General features: G+C 42.5%; 1 protein-coding gene across 1 annotated transcript in view; it reads left to right on the top strand.

Annotated features, from left to right (window-relative positions):
* LOC145405248 (uncharacterized) overlaps positions 1–20,706 on the top strand; it is a 97,562-nt gene that overhangs the window by 57,137 nt on the left and 19,719 nt on the right. Inside the window, 6 exon segments of the mRNA XM_080276667.1 lie at positions 5,454–6,403; positions 7,658–7,995; positions 10,480–10,599; positions 10,972–11,171; positions 11,763–14,570; positions 15,360–15,699. Of these exon segments, the coding sequence (XP_080132793.1) occupies positions 7,663–7,995; positions 10,480–10,599; positions 10,972–11,171; positions 11,763–14,570; positions 15,360–15,699 (3,801 nt within the window). The 5' untranslated portion in view covers positions 5,454–6,403; positions 7,658–7,662.

Raw genomic sequence — 20,706 nt, 5'->3', positions numbered from 1 at the left:
ACTGTATTTTGCCTCTTCCTTGTTGCTGACTGCATTTTGTAGTGACTTGATGGTCTCACTTGCACGAAATAGCCTGTACACTAAAGTAACTTGTACCACACCCCTGGTCTTTAGGCATATGATTCTGAATAGGTGATTTCCTCTGATTGACAGAGGAACCATTTTTCTGCACACAAATATTGTCCTTTAGTGTATCAGAGAAAGTCGCCTGTTCAGAAATGTGTTTAAAGACCAGGAATGTGGTGTACATTACCTGTAATTTGTGCTTGTGGAACTGTCTGCATGGGCAGACTTGGTGCATGTGGTGCCAGTACAGGTAAGTCACCAGCTGCCGGTTATGGGGAAAACGTAAGTTTTGTGGTAGAATAGCACGTGTTTAGAAAGTATCAAAAGTAGAAGATGGCATAGCTTCCCTCCAAGAGTGAAGGCTGTCCTATGAAGTGTTTGGTATTACTGTGAACATCTGAGATATATAATGGTTGCATGCTTCAACCCTTGCAATCCCGTCATGCCTTTTTATTTCAATCTTGCTACCTGTAGCTTATTTTATTTACCTTAGGGAGAGACATAGGTTAGAAAAGGATTAATGGAGACTGTCTCTAAACCCATCATTACAGATCATCTCTTCAGTGCATTGCAAAGCTGTCTGGAGATAGCAGGTATAAAATAATACAGTACATGCATCATCATACTGAATAGGCTATGCAGTATTGGGAAATTCTGATGGAAGAAAGTATTCTGTAGAATTTTGAAACATGGTCATAAGGTGGTATAGCTGTTTTGATTACACACAGTAGCCACCTCAGATTTTAGTTTCCATTTTTGTTTTGCTTATTTGAAAGATGTTAATTGGGAATAATATTTTTCTTATATTGAGTTGACAGAAATGATAAAGAAATGATAAGGAATTTAAAAATAGAAGCTACTGTACTGGAGGAGGTGGAAGAGTGAAGTGGAGAATCCATTAGGGTGGAGATGATTTTTATGACCCATAAGAGACTGATGATGTGTTGTGGCGACCATTTGTGAATTCTTGTATTGGCATCCAACATGAGATGGAATTTCTGCGTAAAAAGTCTATTTCTATGATTTTCTTCATATCCACTTTCCCTGACTTCCACTTGTCACAAGGAGATGAGCTATCACTGACCTCTTATCTCTGGTGTTTACTGTGCCATCATGACCAATGGGCATTGACCCCTCCTCTTGACCATTTATGAGGATATACCCCAATAGGTTGCAATAAAAGAAACATTTATATTAGATTTACAAATGAGAGATTGATTGATTCTGCTCAGTGAATACATTGCATGCATGATTGATTTTGTATTGCTTGTGTGAGGTGTGGGAAGGTGGTGTGTTAATCTGGTACTAGTCCACTGACTCAGCCTGGCTAATACTGCATGTAGTGTTGACATCTCCCCATCCACTCTACCTCATGTATTGTTGGATCCCCACACCTGCTTCTACCATGCCCCACTGCACTCATCCTTACCCAACTTCCTGTTGTCAACTTTTCACTCACCCCTCTTCATTATCTCACCCACCCTCCTCTCTGTCACCCCTTACCTTTCCTTTTCCCCCCACATCCCCACACCCTCCCTCCTCCCTACCTTCTCTCACCCTTCCTCCTCTCACCCGTCCTCCCACCTCTTCCTGCCTACCACCCTCATCTCATCCTCACTTTGTATAATTCCTTAGTATACCCTCACATGGAGTATTACATCCAATTCAGGTCACCATATTATAAAAAAGATATGGAGAAACTTGAGGGGGTACAGTGAAGGGTGACAAAAATGATACCCATCTATCTATCTATAGCCTGACGCCCTAATCCCGCAAAGGGTGGCCGCAGACAAAACGCCTCCAAGTCGCTCTGTCACCCACCATTTGACTACCCTCCCCCCAACTCACTCCCCCTTCCCTCATATACCTCTCAACTTCGTCCCTCCACCTCATCCTAGGTCTGTCCCTCCCTCCACCTCACTTACATACACCCTCTTATTCTTTCATTCTCCATTCTCTCCACATGTCCAAACCACCTTAGTACTGTATATTTATCTCTATCTTCTCAACCACATCCACATCCACCCCACAACATTCCTTCACTTCTTCATTCGTCAACCTGTCCCACCATGTCACTCCACATGCTCCTCTCAAGTAACTCATTTCCATTGCTCTCACTCTTGACTTTTTCCCTTCTTGCAAGGTCCACGCCTCGCTTCCATACGTCAGGGTAGGGATCACAATACTATCATGCAGTGATTTCGTAACTTCCATACTCACCTCCCTATTTCTCATCACTGCTTTCAGTGAACCAACAACCTTCCTTCCCTGCTGTACCCTTTCACGCACTTCATCCCCCAACGTTCCATCCTTACTCTTCACACTACCCACTTACTTGAATGCACTCACATTCTCCATATCCTCACCATCCAACCTCACTGTACATTCTGTGACTTCATTCCTCTCAAACACCATTACTTTACTCTTGTTTACATTAACTTTCAGATTCCTCTTCCTACACACTGTCCCAAATTCATTCACCAAACCTTGAAACTCCCATGCATCTTCACTCAACAATGCTGTATCATCAGCAAACAGCAACACCGGAATCTTCCAAATCTCACCCTCATTCATTAGAGCCACCCCCACATCCACTACCCTACCTTGCACCTCCTTTACAACCCCATCCATGCATACATTAAACTGCCATGGAGACATCACACAACCCTGTTTCAGTCCCACATTGAGATCAAAGAACTCACTTAGCTCACCAGCCACTCGCACCAAAACCCTAGCTCCTTCATACATACTCTTCACAGCACTCAACAATTTCCCCTCCACTCCGTATATTCTTAATACCTTCCACTTACCTTGCCTATCTATTCTGTCATAAGCTTTCTCCAAGTCCATGAAGGCAGCATACACTTTCTTTCCCTTCTCTAGATACTTCTCCACTAAACATCTTGGACCAAATATCTTATCTACACACCCTTTTCCCTTCCTAAATCCCCCTTGTTCTTCTCCAACTAGCTCGTCTGTCATATGCCTAACCGTATCAATGAGTATTCTACCATATATTTTTCCAGTCACACTAAGAAGGCAAATACCCCTATGGTTACCACATACTTCTGTCTCCCCTTTTCCTTTTATAAAGGAACAATTATACCTCATTTCCAGTCCTCTGGAACCCTTCCCTCATCCCAAGCCAATCTACACAACTTCCCTATCCACTGCACAACAATCTCACCCCCATACCTCAGCAGATTGAGAAATAATTGATATGAGGGGTGATTAGAGGAATTTGTTTACTTTAATAAAATGTAGACTACAGGGAGATTTAATTCAAGCACCATTATACAAAATATTCAAAGGACATGGTAATTTGGCCGTCAAAAATTACTTCACAGTAGATTGGTTGAATTATACTTGATGGTGTGGCCATAAAATTGATGGCAAGCATTCCACTCCCATGAAGCTAAACATTTCTTCAATAGAGTTTTAAATATATGGAAGAAGTTGCCTCTTTATGCATGGATAAATATTGTCTAAATTTTAATCCACGGCAAAGCATGTATATTAAATTAAAATGTCTTACAATCCAAAACATGGAGGGCTTACCAGTAACCTAGAACAACAACATGTTCTTTGAGATAACTAAATGTGTGTCCCTTGCAGGTTGAAATAGTTTATGGTTTTGTTTCATCTTTTTCCTATGAAATTTCCATGATAGCTTTTCTATGCTGCATGATGTTCCTTCTCACTATTTCTTGCTGGCTACAGCCAGAGGGTTTGGTGAGGGGGGGGAAGCCTTCCTGCTTTCTGGTCCTTGTCCTTGACAAATAGAATAGTTACATTAATTATAATCCTGTAACAAATAGTCTTGAATGAACTAATAAGGCTGTTGCTGTTTGCTCTCCTTTGTACTCCTGTGTACACTTTTCACTGTCACACCATTCCAGCTCCTCTCACAATATTCACCCCTTTCCACATCCCTTTACTCACCCCTTTCCTCTTCCCCTCACTCACTCCTCCTTGCCTCCACCCACTCACTCCTTCTTGCCTCCTCTCACTCACTCCTTCTTGCCTCCTCTCACTCACTCCTTCTCACCTCCCATCACTGTCACCCTTCCTCACTTGCTTTCATTCCCATTGCTCCCAGTCCCCGTGGCCCATATTCTCGTCAGTCGAGGAAGCTCCCTCACTCATTTTCTTAAGCATTCTATTTTATTTATTACACCTTACTTTCCTCTTGTGTGTCACATAAGTCCTTCCAATATTGCAATACTCTGCATAAATATGGTACAAAAACATATTAACCAACCATATCCAAAAGTAAATTACTAAGGAAGAGGTGTTAAGGAGCCTCCTTAACTGACTAGAGAGTATGAACCCATTTCTACTCATCTCCATCTCTCTCCACCTCCCTTCTTCACTTGGTCTCACCCATGTTCCCATACTCCACTTCCTTCCACCTTCTCCCCCCCCTCATCCTTACTTTCACTTCTGTCACTGTCCCTTACCCACTTACACATGTTCAGTCCTCCTCACATTTCTGTCATCCTCACTCACATCCACCCCTCCTTATGTTCCTTAGGAGTCCTTAGCTTATTATCACCTGTATTAGCACCAGTACAACCCTGCATTGTAATACTTCTCACCCTTTTCCTTATCCTTCACTTTGTCTGCTTCCTCCCCCCACCCCACCCCCTTTTTTTCCCCCCATCCTGTACTGTCACTACCTTTTTTGAGCCTCTCTTGTTATTAACCTCCTTTCTTCCCATTCCAAAGTTGCCAGTGCTTTTCTTTATAATCATGTCTTGTCTCATATGTACTTTTGCCAACCATTACCTACTTGTGACATTGCTCGCATCTTCATAGCCTTCAGGTGTAAAAGAAACTTAAACTGTATTTTCAAGAGGGCATGTACAAGAGAGTGGTGTGTGCATATCTTCTCCTCCTCTATCATGCTTTCTGGAGAAAGTTTTAAAATTAAATGAATGCCATGTCCATACATGCAAACCAATAGTTCCTATTTTCTGAAGGTGTGTTTTCTGAAGTAGCCAAATTAAAAAAAAATATCTCTGACTGAAGGGGATGATTGCAAATGAAGTCCAGTTAGAACTATGAGCTGCTTTGTTACAGCTGTTTCTTCCTCAGGTGAGAGATGATATAGTGTCAGGCTGTAGATAAACAGTCACAAATCTCAGAATAATAGCAAACATTGAAGTGGAGAGGTATATGAGAAAGGGATGTGAGCTGGGAGCAGGGCAGTGAAATGGCGGGGGACAGGGCAACATGGAGTCGATTTGTTAGTAGCCACCCCTTACAGGATTTAGACTTATGGCAATAGATAGGGAGATAGGATGGATTGATAGATGAAAATGTTTATGAAACTTCTTATGCTAGCAACTACTTCCTGATTAACCAGCATTATTTCTTTGTGACAGGCAAAATGTGTGGAGGCGGTGTGGTGAGCGCTCGAGGTCCCCGCCCCCCTCAGCAGCTGTTGCCGCGCCCACAGTGCCTCTTCCGCCGTCGCCGCCGCCCGCAGTAACCACCCCCACCATGACCTCGGCTTGAAGACTCGAAGACCCCCACACACCACCCCCACTCTCCCACTAGTCCACTCCTATCTCTCACCTTACAGTCCTCCCCTATCCCTCACTGATTACTCACATTCCTATTTTTCTTCACAAGCTACCCACCTCACAGATATCCTCTCCATCACTGGTTAATACAGTAATCACTTCCTTTCATAATCCTACCAAACCCAACCACCCTACTATAGCCCTGTTCTCCTGTTAGTTCATTATTAATTGTACTACAGTCTTCCTTCCCCGTTTCAATTGCTCTTGATATTTACATTGTGAGCTACGTGTGGCTTAGCAAAGAGGCTTAGGATTCCATTAATCATATATGCATCTTTTATAGTTTCATTGGAATAACACATTATCAATTAAGCATTGCTGAATAAGTATTAACACAATATAAATGCAAGAATTAGTTTTTCTGGTAACCCCAAACTTGATGTTTAACTGCAGGCCACTGTAAACAGTCTTGCTACATAATCGTAGCAACTACTAGTGTGTCTCACCCTAGCAACTCATAACCACTGAAGAATCCCTCTCGTCTAGAGCCTGTGGTCAGAGGCTCTAGATTGAGAAGTTGTCTCAGCAGTTCACTATGTGCTGCATGTAATACATCAATAGCAAACTTTTGTTTTTTTTTCATATTTAATTTCTTTAGTGCTGAACCGCTTATTTTTAGTTATCTTATACTACCCTGTATTCTACTCTTTCCTTCATCCACATCTAATTAACTTATACATTCACTCAATCCAAATAACGATAACGACATGAAAACGACTCGTCATTTTCAAGCATTTGCAGCGCTTAAGGTTAGTTGCTCTGTCTTCTTTTTTGTCGACCAAAAATATTTAATAGCACGCAATATTGTGTAGAGTTCTGTCCTGTTCTTGCTCAGGCCAGCTCTCCTGGTACTGTGCTGTAGTTCTGAAATATTTTTTTTTATCAAGAAATACCACTTAGCATAATTTTTGTGATTAATTAAAAATGCAATACTTATATCACAGTTTACCATCAAGCTACTAGAGGTGACATTTGGTTGCTTAATATATTTTATCATTAGCCAGAGTAAATGTTATGTGAAGAAGTGTAGTAATATTCTAGCCATGTAACATCTGTTCAGTTAACATGATTCAGTGGGATATCTGCTTGCAAGATTTTAAGAACCATAAAAAATCACATTTAACACCAGTTCACATGTTAGTCTTAAGATGAAAGGTAATTTGGAACAGGACCTCACAGAATCGTACTCTAATAAACTTTTAAGTCCACATTCACCCTATACTGTACATTTTAGGTTACAAACAATATTGTATATACTTGTATTTGACATAACATGGATAATTTTGAGCAGTATTGCAAAGTTATTTAACAGTTAGAATGTTAAATGTGAGATGTGTTTTGTATTCCTTAATTCATCAGGAAAGCACAGCTGGAGAACTTGAGTTGTTAATAGGATTCTGAGGGGCACAGGACCTCACAGGAGACATGGGGTGGATATACCACGAACCCCTTGAAATGTTTTCTGAGGTAGAGTTAGAGCCTCTGGTGAAATTGTTACAGTGAGGGAGTAAGGTAAAGGGTTTGAAGGCTTTGGGTGTGTCCTTGGAGAGGTCTGAGAAGCTTTGAAGGCTGTGTGTGTACAGTGAGAGATCAGAAAAATACTGATTCATATTTTGCTGTTTGTCATGATGCTGGAGGCAAAAAACTGCAGTTTCTGTCATTGTTACAGCAGAAAATTGTTCCATAGCAACCAGACTCATTTTCAGTCAGACCCTTATGTTTGGCCACCTAGTTTTCAATGTTTTAGGTTCAGAAGCATTTCTAGAAGTGTCTCTGTCTGTCTGTATCTCACTAGTGATTGTCGTACTTGAGATAATTCACTCCCATAGACTTTAATGAATCCAAAGTACACCATACCATGCCGCCCTCCCACACCACACCGCAGTAATGAGCCTCGTTAGGAGCAGATAAATACGACTTACGCTAGTATTGATGTGATAACTATTATTACCAGTGCCTTAACAATTATTGCTTATATTTGTCTGCACTCTTGTCTCCATCAGTTGTTATGAAGCTGGTACGGTGTGAGTGGGCGCCCTCGCTGGTGGTGGAGTGGTTGTGTGGGGAGCTAGAGGACCGAGGCATCCCTGGCCCCACCTACGCTCACACCCTCCTCTCCCTGCTCCACCACCACTACTGCCCCCACCCGCCCCCCATCTGCCCTGCCCCGGCCAGCCCTGCTCCTGCAGCTGCCGCATTAGGCCGCCACTACCACCACCCGCTGTCCCGCCGCCACCTGGATGATTTCGACTTGCGAGACCTTGATCTGGAGGACCTACTAGGCTACACTACACACCCTGACGCTGATCTTCCTGACTTGGCAACCTTCACCCCACAGCAGGTATTGTTACATCATTATTAATATAAAATCAATGTATGAGTGTAAGTGCTATGTACAGGTCTCCCTCGTTTTACGCTGTATCATTTTACGATATTTCGCATTTATGATCCTTATTCTTTAGTACCAAGTGTTCATTTTACGCTTGAGCTCCCGCGCATTTACGATTGGGCATGTGGAAATCCCGCGAGGCCAGGAGGAGGCTGGCAAAGCAAACAACAATTTCCAGCATCTTCAAACCCACTGCTAGGCCATCTGCCTCTGCTACCATTGAGTCATCCAGCCCTGCCACCCAAACCTCCACCACCTCTCATTTTCCTGAGTCATCCACCCCTGCCATCCAAACCTCCACCACCCCTGCTTCCTCCCTCTCCACCTCTTGTGTTGACGAGTGATGGGCTTTGGCCCAGGATGTCTCTTAGCCTTGGAGGAGACAATAAGGCATTACATCCTCCAGCCTCGGGGGGGACCAGCTAAGGGTGGATGGAGCTACAGTACAGTAGGAGGGTACATAATAGTACAGTACAGTACAGCTGTATTTCATGTTGTTCTTGCTATTTCATGTCTTTATGTTTGCAGATGTACATACATATGTGATTCAGATGCACTACAATACATAAAACATCATCATTATTATTGCATATTAGATCACTTGTATGGGTCTTCGGTTCCCTATACGCGAGTTCAGAAACGCATCCCTATTTTTCCCATTAAACCTTAATTTCGCTTTATGATATTTCGGTTTATGATTGCCTTTCTAGGAACGCATACCAATCGTAAAACGAGGGAGACCTGTATATGGGGGTTCAGATAAAGGTTTATTTAAGCCCCAGATCCTTGTTTGATGTAAAGAAATGTTGTGACAGGACTGAAGGGATGGCTTTTGCTACAACATTTAAATGTTTGTCATTATTTCAACAAAGGTTTTATATTGCTCTACAGTATTATGATACCTTGCAATACTGTATACAGTATTGTATTATGTATTTAAAGCAGCCATATGTAATTTGTTTTAAAGCAGTGAATAAATTATAATTTTTCTGTATCTAGAATTATAAATAGAGATGGTGCAGGAAAGTTTATAGCAAAGAAACTGTAGACTACATTAAGGTGTATTTGTATTGCCTCTTAAGAGTACAGTATCAACATGTGTGTTTGTGTCATTGTGTGCCATTTAGATGCATGTGATTCTAAATATGCTGACATTGTATCCTCAAGGAGAAAAGAAGCATGAAATATGTCAAGTACTTTCATGTATCCACATCTTTGCTCCGTTTCCCCCAGATGATGATGATGATGATGATGATGATGATGATGATGATAATGACTGGTGATCAGTCCCAGTCACTCTGGATGAACAGATCCATTAACTGCAGGCAAGCAGTTGCCTTTGCAGGCTAGTCCCATGCATTGAACTGATGTTCCATGCAGCTGGCAGCATCTCACCATGTGGGGAAACTTTTGAAGGTGTGGTTTGTGGATGAATGCCCTAATTGCGGGATTCCATCCAGTTAGCAGGGGCACTATAGCAGGCTCCATATCACCGAAAAAAGTGCTCAGGAACTATCATAGTTCCTCAGTTCTTGTGGATTATATATGTCAGACTAATTTTAACATGGGTTCAGTGGTGATGTGATTTTTTGGTGTTTTAGGTTAGAAATCCTTTTATTGATTGAAAAAAGATAAAGTTAATAAATCCTGTCCCCTATTACCTCTTGTGAAGTGTAGAGTTCAAAGCTTTGTCCAGAACTTTAAACGGCTTCATGTGGAGGATGTTTCAAGTACAGTGCTGTATTTGGGCTCCATGAGATTATTCTATTTGGCTTAGGAAAGGCATCACTGACTGAGGGAGTTAATGATGTCTCTTACTATTTGCTTTCCTTTTGCACAGTGGTTTCCTGTAACATAAGATACCATTATTAGTACTGGATGGTAACAATGTAGCCAGATAATTGGGTGATATGGAGCCTACTATGCTGCCACAGTTAACTGGGTGGAGCCCAAGAACCAAACCTCTACACTCTTCCTTGTGCCTTGCTGTGGCAGAATGCTGTCTGCCACAGGGGAACATTGGTTCATTGCATGGAACTATCCTGCTGAGGTGGTTGCTTGCCTGCGGTTGATGGATCTGCTTGGCCAGACATACTTACTCGAGGGAAACAACAAGATATTGAAACATTTGGCTAATAAGGTTTGAGAGGTTAATGAGAACAGACACCCAGCAAGGAGGCAAAGTGCAAGTCAGCAAGAAAGATGGTAGAAATTGCCTTTGCCAAGTGTCATCACAGAAGCACAATTCTTGAAAATAACACTTAATTTTGTGTACCATGTACTGGTGTGTATTTTATAGTCCTGATTTAATTGACTTTATATAACTCTTGTCACTGGTGCACTGCATAAACAGGAAATAATAATACAACATGAAAGCCATTGAGCTAGATATTTTGGCATGAAGGTGTTAGGGTGATCAGGGCCTTTGCCTTGTAGCGTGGGGGTAGCCGCCGAGCCCGCAAGCGTCATAAGGTTCGCCAAAAACACCGTGTTCTGACCTCAGAGCAACTGCAGAAGGTGGCAGCTCTCCAGTGCCTCATGTCTGCTTCTGATGAGGTAAAGCATAACACACAACTTTTGAGGGCTTTAGCAGCAGTGGTTGGGTCTGGAGACCATTCCTTTCAGTCAGGGTTTCTGTTCATCATTTTTCAGTCTGACTGCAAGACAAGAGTTTCATCCACCTTCATCCATGTTCACCTTCATTACATTTATTGTTTCTTTGACATATTCTGATTCTAATTAGTACTTTTACTGTACTTCAGAGTGATTATATCTTGTCATTAAACTTAACCATTATCTCTGTTACTGCAAATCAGAGACTTTCACTAGTTCGTGTTCCTCTTCCCAACATTTGTTTCAGTCTCCTAATTCTGTAAATAATCTTTTTGATGCTATGAGCTTTTCCAACCTACCTGTTCTTTTCCACAGCGCTATGATCTAGAGAGCTTAGTAGAAGAACTTTGTTTGCGCCTCAAGACTGCTGCAGAAAATGAGCATCTCAATGCTTCAAACAGCATTCAGTCCTGCTTAACAAAGAAACCAGTGTCGCTCAAAGCAGTGGTTCGGGAGAGCTGCAACGAGACAGACGATTACGCCTCTTCTTCAACACCGGAGGAGCAAGCTGAAAAGTAAGTTCTTCAAGTGGTGTGGTTCATGGCGGGACATGACTTAGGCTGATGGCTGCCCATAGGTATAGTGTGTCAGTTGTATTGCTCCTGAGAGAAACCCAGTATTTGAGGGGTTTTAATGAAATGTGAATAATTGTTTGGTCTTTTCCACTGGATGTGCTCTTTAATAGTTCTCTTATCATTGGGAGTTATCCTTCCTTGCCTTTGAATCATAGCTTACGCCATCCATAGGTAAAAGAAATGGTCCAGAGGAGGAGGAGGAATTATTTTTATAATTGCAATCCATTTATCACACACACACACACACACACACACACACACACACACACACACACACTTTGAAGTCTGTACCATAGAGTGAGTAGTAGCTACCTTTGAAATTTCATATTAAAAAATATGCAAATTGTAACCATCCACAAGTGGTGGGCTTCCTTCAGCTGCTGAAAGTCCTCTAGCAGCAATCAGTATAAAAATTTTAAAATGTCATGTCATCCTTCAGAGTTTTAAATATATGTACTGTGCTATTCACACCTGACAAATCAGCTTTTGGAAATTTTCAGTTGTTCTTATTTTGTGCTTTTTTGTCCATAGGTACTATGCTGCCTTTCCTCCTCTTAGTGGGTCATCCAAAGGTAAATGTGGCCATGAGGAACCATGGAAGTCTAGTGATGTTCTTTGTCCTTGTATCTTGGAAGGTCAAAAATCTTCAAGGGTAGGGCAGAGTGAAACAATCCAGACCTCGAAGATGCCACGCAGCCACCGCAAGAAGTTTCGTGAGAAGGGGAAGAAGGAGATGGAAGCTAAGTATGAAGGACTGGGTGTGTCTGGGAAAGATGAGCCTCCACGCCACCATATTGCCTTTACCTGGAACACCCCGGGAAAGCATAAGGAATCACACCGTGGTGAAAATTATGATACAGATAGTGCTTCAGAACCAGAGAGGAATATTGAGAGGAGACGCAAGAAATTTGTAGGCCCTTTGCTGGATGAAGATATTGGAGAGGGCTACATTGGAGACGCAAGCTCCCGGGAAAGCTCTGAAGATAGAGATAAAGGTGATCAAGAGGCAGCAGAGAAGGCAAGGGAAGAGAAAGGTGACAAGACCTCAGGTCACAGTGGTGAGAATAAGGGGAAAATTTGCAAGGAAGAATGGGAGTGTATGGGATACTTTCTTTTGGGAGCAGCTGACAATGAAGGGAAGAATCCACCAGAGGGAGGAGGCAGTAGATTGTATGAGCGTGGGACTTCATCAGATGGAACAAGTGGCTCAAGCAGTGATTTGGAGATCCAGGAAGATGAGAGTGTAAGGCAGTTGGAGAGAAAAATATCCAACACTGTTCCTCAAGTTTGGGGTCAGGTAGGAGAGTTCCTTGGCCATGGTCGAGGGGAACATGTGTGGGATCCTCCAGCTGTGCAGGAACTGGCCCTGTATACCACAATATGGGGATTCAACCTCCCTAAACAGCATGGTATACTTGAATCTGCTACTTCTGATCAGAGCCATAGTAACAAATTTGTTCAGGAATCCAAATCACCTTTAAGTGATGGATGGCAGCAGAGTTCTTGGACCACTGCTAACCCTGGAATTGAGGAAGATCCCCTCTTATGTAGTGTTGCAAGTGCGAGTCCTCTCTCTGCACTGAAGGAAAGTTCTGTTACCATTCCAGGAAGTCATAATCATGTGCATGGTTTGGAGAAATCCATCTGGTCGGATTGTAACGCTAATGATATAACTGGTAATGATGGCCCAATACCTGTCTGCTTAGATGATACTGGTGCACATGAAGGGAATGAAGAAAATACCCATGCAACTGAAGACCTGGAAAAAAAGTTGCTGGAATCATTTATGCAACTGAGCCTGGAAAATTTATGGGATAGCACCTTAGACCCAGATGATATGTGTAGAGAATATGCTGTAAGTAATTGCAATTTAGAAGGTCCATCAGAAAATGAGAGTTTTGATGAAGGAGTCGAAGGAGTCAAAGATGCTCACATAGATTCAGATCATGAAAAAATGAAGGCTCTGGTTGAGGATGTATGCAAAAGTTATGAATCTCATGAAGGGAGCTCCTTGAGTAGCTCTCTGGTAAAGCCATTGCCCTCAGGACCTGCTGGTCCCCATGCAGACCTGCACCACACAGAACATAGTGGCTTTTCGATGGTTGTTCCTCGAAGCAAGAGCACAGAATCAAACTCGCCTCTGGAATTGCAACAGGAGAGCTTATTGACATATATAGAAGGCAGCAGCGTAAGTCAATCCGGTCAAGATGGAGACAGTCATAGTGGCACAGGTCAGAATGGAGACACATTGCCTGCAGCACAGGAGGAGGAGAATCTACTTACTTCTCCTAGGACACATTTTCGACCCATTAGGCAGGATAGTACAGGCAGCACAGCAGATGACCACTATGAAGATGGCACAATGTTTCTTGTCAACTCCGAAAGGCCTGACCTACCTTTCCAGAGGACAGGCAGTGGAGCACTCTTTTTGGAGAGTGATCTATTAGAAGGCTCACCTAAAAAATACATGGTTTATAAAGAGCCAACGCCCAAGATAATACATCCCGATGACCAGCAGGAGCAGAAGACAGCTGCCATCCAGAGTTTTCCAGCCATAGCTCTGGTGCCGAAGTTCAAGGTGGTGAATAATGAAAAATTCTGCCAGACAGAGGAGGAAGGGTTGGCAGTTAGACACTCATTTAGTAAAAATAGAGAGAAAGTACGTTACACTGAGCTCTGTTCGCATGGGAGTGAGGAAAAAGAACCTGATGTTTTTGAGTTCCAGCTTCAAGATTTCCCTGACAGCAGTAGCCTGACAAGTATATGGAAAGCTGGATTAGAGTGTACAGATCCAAGAGGTTTGGAAAACATATGGAAAGTTCAACAGGTTCAGGATGGTGAAGACATATGGTCTGGTTTGAGAGGAATACATAGAGATGGGGGAGTCCCAGGGAGTGTTTGGCAGGAAAAGGAAGATGGGGCTGCTGGCTGGAGTAATGAAGGCCATTATGAACTTCCAGCAGACTCAGAAAATGGTTGTAAATCTGGCGCTGTTGTCATACCTTCATCATTAGCATCACTGTGGCACCATAGCACTAGTCCCCCAGACTCCCCCATCATCACATCATCACTACACAGTCTTCAGGATCTGTGGGCCAGTTTTGCCTCCAATGAAGATAGCAAGCCTGGAGAAAACAGGAGGTACATCATCACCAACCCTACAACCCATATTCCCGGGAAAATACCAGAAAACTGCCATACATTGCCTTCCATTATTGACAGTGGACCCTGGAAGCCAAGGAATGGAGGGGATGAGGCCACAAGCAAGGGTGATCAAATATGGATTGAAGGCTCCCTTCCAGCCAGTCAAAAGCACCTTCGTGGTGGTGATCAGGCCAGGTAAGAATATTATACTTTCACTGATTGTAATACAGTAAGAGAAAAAAATGTGTGTTGTGAGTGTGTGGATGTTTCATTGAATGTTGGGAGGAAGAATGTGCAATTTTCGGTGTGTATAAAAGACATTGCTTAGCCAGTAAATACTTATAAAGTACTTTCAGGAAGTAGTTGATTTTGCAACATAAGCCATGCATGATTACTTTGTGTCTAGGAGTTTCATCAGGCACTGTGTAAATGTGTTTTTACCTCAGTCTATAATATGAGGATTTTTGAGGGAGCTATTATTTTAAGTTCATGTTGATGTAAATTCAACAGTAATGTTAGTATAAGGCCTGAAAATACTGCCACATTTTTTTTCTTTTTTTTCTTTTTTTTTCTTTTTCTCCTTGGCTAACAGTAAGCCCTTCCAATCTGTACAAAATTATCTGGTTTGATTTTATTTGAAGAAAAAAAAAAAGAAGAAGAAAAAAAAGGATGTTGGATCGATATGGACAAAGATGAGTTTTATTGTTGCTCTTTCATGTCCCAGATGATTGAATGGCTGCATAATCCATTTCACTGGGTCTTAGGTGAAACCACAGTATAAGGTTTTCCTCTTCATATTCTGGTTCTGTTAGGGTGAAATTAGTAAGTGAAAATGAATATTCTGTGTGTGTGTGAGAGAGAGAGAATTATCAAATACTGGTGGCCAGTGCAGGTGTTATAAATATGAGAGATGAGGTGATGAAAAGATTTGGATTTCATCATGCAGATCCCTCCCATTATGTTTGATTCTCTTTTGTCCCAAAGGCTTCCAGCAGTGGGTGTGCCCGTGGACTGCACACAGCTTAGACTGGAGGTGGATGAGGAAGCTGATGAACTCCTGGGAGCTGTGCATGCCCAGACCTCCAGCTCCCAAGGGCAGCTGCTGGACCATGCTTCCTCCTCTCCCCGGCCTCTGCACGAGCGTCTTAAGAAGCGTTGCAGTGGGAAACCACCTCAAATGAATGTGGATGGGAGCAGGATGGAGGGGAAGCCTGAGTCACAAGAATATATAGAGCGAGAGGACTTGGATGATTTGGCACCGGACTGGGAGCTGAATGATGGATTTGAGTGGGGACCTCAGGCTGTGGGTCCTCAGGAAGTTGAGGTATGGTGAACACAAGTAATAAAAGAAAGTGAGAGGAGTGTATATAAAAAGGTAATGGCAGAAATCAAATCCTGGCAAATAGACTGTAGATGGGGTGCTACCAGCAGCCCTGGGGTAAAGTGTTGCCACAGGCTTGGTAACTAGCCAAAAAATCATCTCTCAGGCAGGAAACATTCAGCCACAGAGACATAGTCACAGTTAGATCTAAGACTAACATTGCTGTTAATCTTATGATAATCTCAGATTTTTATTTTTTATTTTTTGCAACAGTTTCCACAAGCTGATGGAACGTAATTAACTTGCACTTGATTTAGCCTCCTGGTCAACCCGAGTATGAGGATTCCTATTGAGGAAGCAATTTATGTGTGCACAGTTAAAAAGATATTATTGCAGGGAGGCCTGGAAGATAAAAAAAAGTCCATTGCATAAGGGTGACTCAAAGTCAAAGGCCCATTTGAAGAAAGACCATGGGAATGTTTATTATTACTGTAGCTACATTAAGTGAACTTCAGTAAGTCCTGAATGTATAATATGTTCCAAATTATCACAAGACTTTCCATGTATCTGGTACTCTAAATGAGGGGAAGTGACATTTGGATTATAGGTAGCATGAAACTAGTAATCAGTTTTTCACTAATTGAGTTTGTAATGGTTCTGAGTGCAAGTTAATTCTTTTGGAGAACTTGTATATACTTTGAGAAGAATGACCAGATTATTATTATTTAGTGGTAGGTGAGGGTGCCCATCATCCACTCATTGTAGGGATGCCTTATGGTCTCAACACTGAGTGGCAGGCCAAATGATTTCCTGTATCCAGAAAACCATTTACTGTGCTGGATGGTAACCGTATAACTGAGGTATTTGATCGGGTTAAGTGTACCCCAGATTCCCCTGTCCAGAATCACAAAATCATGGCATACATTTCGGAGAGCCATGGAGGGCTCAATACCTGCCCAGGGCCCCAGCCAAATGGGCAGATTCGCATGGCCATGTGGAATGTGAGAAGTGTGAATGAGGAGAGCAAGAGGGTGGAAGTGGTGAATGTGTTCAAGAGTGTGAGATATGCCGTGATGGCATTGTGTGAAACAAAGATGAAAGGATGTGAATTGGAGGAGTGGGAGGGTGTGAAATGTGTAAAATCGGGCATGAATCGGCAAGGAAGATGCAAGGAAGGAATTGCGTTGTTGATGACTGAGGTGTAGCAGAGCGGAATGAGAAATTACAAATGTTTCAGCTCGAGATGTATGTATGTCAAGTTCAAGTTTGAGAGGGTGATAATGCGATTGATTGTAGCATATGCACCGTGTGATGACAGGAGTGAGAGAGAGAGAAAGACAGGTTTTGGGATGAGCTGGATGAAGCAGTGGGAGAAATGCCCAGGAGCTATAAAGTGATTGTAATGGGCAGTATGAATGGAAGAGTAGGCACTGGTCTTGAGGATGACATAATGGGTTGTATTGAAGTACCAGGAGAAAATGATATTGGCAAGCGACTGAAGGATATGTGTCAGGAAAGGAGGTTGTGTATTTGTAACTCGTATGTCAGACACAAAGATGCACATAAATATACATGGTATAGAGGGAACAGGAATCGTGTTAAAAGGAGCCTGATTGATTATGCGCTTGTAGAGAGGTCAGTGCTTGGAATGGTTGCTGATACGAGGGCCATGAGGGGACGATGTGGAGGTCTGTCAGATTATATGGTTGTGGTATGTAAGATCAAGCTGAGAGGAGTGAGGTGGGCCAAGAGAGAGAGGAGCAGTCAGGGCGCAAGACCGAAAGTTGAGAAGCTGAGGATAAAAAAAAATGACAGATGAATACAGGACCACAGCAGGGGAGGAGTTGGAATTAGTGAATTGGAATGAAATGGATCTGGACAGCCTGTGGGATGCATATAGGGACTGCTTAGCTAGGAATGCTAAAGCAGTGTATGGTGTGGCAAGAGTAACAACAAAGAAGAAAGCTACGGCATGGTGAGATGAAGAGGTTAAGAGAGCAGTGGAGGAAAAGAGGAAGAAGTGGCTAGAATGGTTACAGAGCAGGGGTTCAGTTGAAATAAGAACTGAATATATTGAGAGCAAGAAGCATGTAAAGAGACTAGTGAAGAGGAAAAAGGAGGTAAACGATAATCTAGGAAGAAAAATGAATACAAACTACATGTACTCCGAAAATAGGAAGTTATTCTGGAAAGAGGTGCGGAAATGTGGAAGTGACAGAGGAAAGAAATGTGAAAGTGTGAATGATGCAAGTGGTAGACTATTAACCCTTTAACCGCGGGTATTGTTTTGGTCTGACTGTCCTCTCCCGCGGGGGTTTCAGCCAAATGTAAACAAACCTTTAAACCTTAATAACTCTGCACAGAATAAAGCTAGAGAAAAAAATAAGGTACCATTAGAAAGTACTAACCTTCAGCTTTCCATTGATGTAGGTTTCATGACTTTGTTGACTTTCACAGGACGGGCAGTGCCGTTAGAAGTGAGGGGTGTAAAATCACTATTTTTCGCTCACACATCATTACCTTCGCTCATACACCATTACCAAATGCCAACCTCATTCTGATAATAATACTATAAACATATATGAACACTGCACATACGATAAACACCCACTCTGTGTTCACTGAGGCAGGTAAAAGGCACTGTAATTACCTGCACTTCACTGCCACATCAGCGGTGTTGTAATCACTATTTTTCGTTCACACACCATTACCAAATGCCAACCTCATTCTGATAATAATACTATAAACATATATGAACACTGCACATACGATAAACACCCACTCTGTGTTCACTGAGGCAGGTAAAAGGCACTGTAATTGCCTGCACTTCACTGCCACATCAGCGGTGTTGTAATCACTATTTTTCGCTCACACACCATTACCAAATGCCAATCACATTCTGATAATAATACTATAAACATATATGAACACTGCACATACGATAAACACCCACTCTGTGTTCACTGAGACAGGTAAAAGGCACTGTAATTGCCTGCACTTCACTGCCACATCAACATGTGTTGTCACTCACACAGCTGGACAGATACTGATGCGCACTTGGTCAGGGGTGGGGTGGGGGGCCCAGGGGGTGGGAGGTGGGGCCCCAGGGGGGGGAAGAGGGAGGTGGGGGTCGGCTGGAGTGAAAGAACTTAATAGCTACTCTCCCTTGAAACAATTGGCGCACGGAAAAAACGCGGGGTGTTCAAAATATTCACAAACATTCGAGAATGACACCCGCGGTTTGGTCCAGTTTTTGCAACGTCATTCTGGAATGACACCCGCGGTTAAAGGGTTAACCCATGGACGTGAAGTAAGAACCAGATGGAAAAAATACTTTGAAAGCTTGATGGATGGGAATTTAGAGAGCAGAGCTGTTGTAAACATAATTGGTTTTGGGGTTGTGCAGAGAATTTGAATGCAGTGCCAGGAAATGTGACACTTGCACAGTTGAAGAACGTCGTGAAGCATCTGAAAAATGGTAAAGCAGCAGGGATTGATGAGGTGTATGTAGAAATGAAGTGTACTGGAGAGAGCAGAATGGAGTGCTTGTTGGAGATATGTAAAAAGGCAAAGATGAGTGAAACTGTGAAAGCAGAGTGGAGAAATGCTGTGATTGTACCCCTGTACAAAAATAAAGATGAGTGAAGTGAGTGCAAGAATTATTATGGCATGAGTTTATTGAGTGTTGTAGGAAAGGTTTATGGAAAAATTATTATAAAGTAAGAGAGATATCATAAGTCCTCGTGAGTGATGGACAGGATGGCTTTAGGAGTGACTGAGGATGTGTGGACCAAACATCTGCAGTGAGACAGATAGTGGAGAAGTGTGCAGTGCAGTCTTCCACAGTGTGCTTACAAGGCGTTTATGGCATTTATGGGTCTGGAAAAAACATACGACAAAGTAGACAGAGAAGGATTGTGGAGGTTTTGTGCATTTACGGTATAGATGGTAAGTTGCTAGAAGCCCTCGAGTTTTTATGATGGTAATGAGGCATCTGTATGGGTAAATGGGTATCAAAGTGAATGGTTCACGATCAATGTGGGCGTGCGACAAGGTTGTGTGATGTCCCCATGGTTGTTCAACATACAGTATATATATATATATATATATATATATATATATATATATATATATATATATATATTTATATACTGTATATACACACATGCACACACACACACATATATATATATATATATATATACACACACACACACACACACACACACACACACACACACACACACACAAGGTGCCACCCAAAAGTTCCAGTAATTTGAATATTGTAGGAAAATAAGTTACCTTACCTCCTAGTTCTCGCTGTTGCCTTCAAAGTAGTCCCCTTGGGCATGTATACAGTGGTCCCAGCATTTTTTCCACAAGTCCATGCATCCCTGGAAAGCTTCAGGTGTGATGGTCTTGAGCACCTCCTGCGCTTCTGTCTGGATCTCCTCAGTTGAGTCAAATCGACGCCCTTTCAGTCATAATTTTAGCTTAGGAAATAGAGAAAAGTTGATGGGGGCAAGGTCAGGCAAATAGGGTAGGTGGGGAATGACTACTACGTTAGTGGAAGCCAGGAACTGTCAGACAACATCTGATGTGTGGGCAGGACCATTGTCATGATAAAATCCAGTCTTTGTTCTTCTACTGTTCTGGACGTTTGCGGCGGATGTTCTCCCTCAGATGCTGCAAAACTTCACAGTAAAATTTTCTGCTGACAGATGGACTGGGTGGGACTAATTCCTTCTGAACAATCCCTTGGATATTGAAGAAAATGATCAACATCGACTTTACATTGCTGCGAACTTGATGCACTTTTTTCTGCTTCAGTGAATTGGGTTACTTCCGTTGCGATGACTGCTGCTTTGTCTCTGGGTCATAACCATAAAATCACCAGTTATGACCTTGGAGATGAAGGTGGCATCATCTCTGACCTGATTCTTGAGCTCCCTGCAAACTGCAACGTAATGTGCCTTCCACTCATTACTCAGCAGTCTTGGCACAAATTTT

The sequence above is a fragment of the Coenobita brevimanus genome, chromosome 66 (genome assembly GCF_032717465.1).
Source record: "Coenobita brevimanus isolate Jiangsu-jjx chromosome 66, ASM3271746v2, whole genome shotgun sequence".
In the NCBI taxonomy this organism is placed as follows: Eukaryota; Metazoa; Arthropoda; class Malacostraca; order Decapoda; family Coenobitidae; genus Coenobita; species Coenobita brevimanus.
The sequence above is the reverse complement of the archived record's forward strand: the minus strand, read 5'-3'. Positions and strand labels throughout refer to the sequence as shown.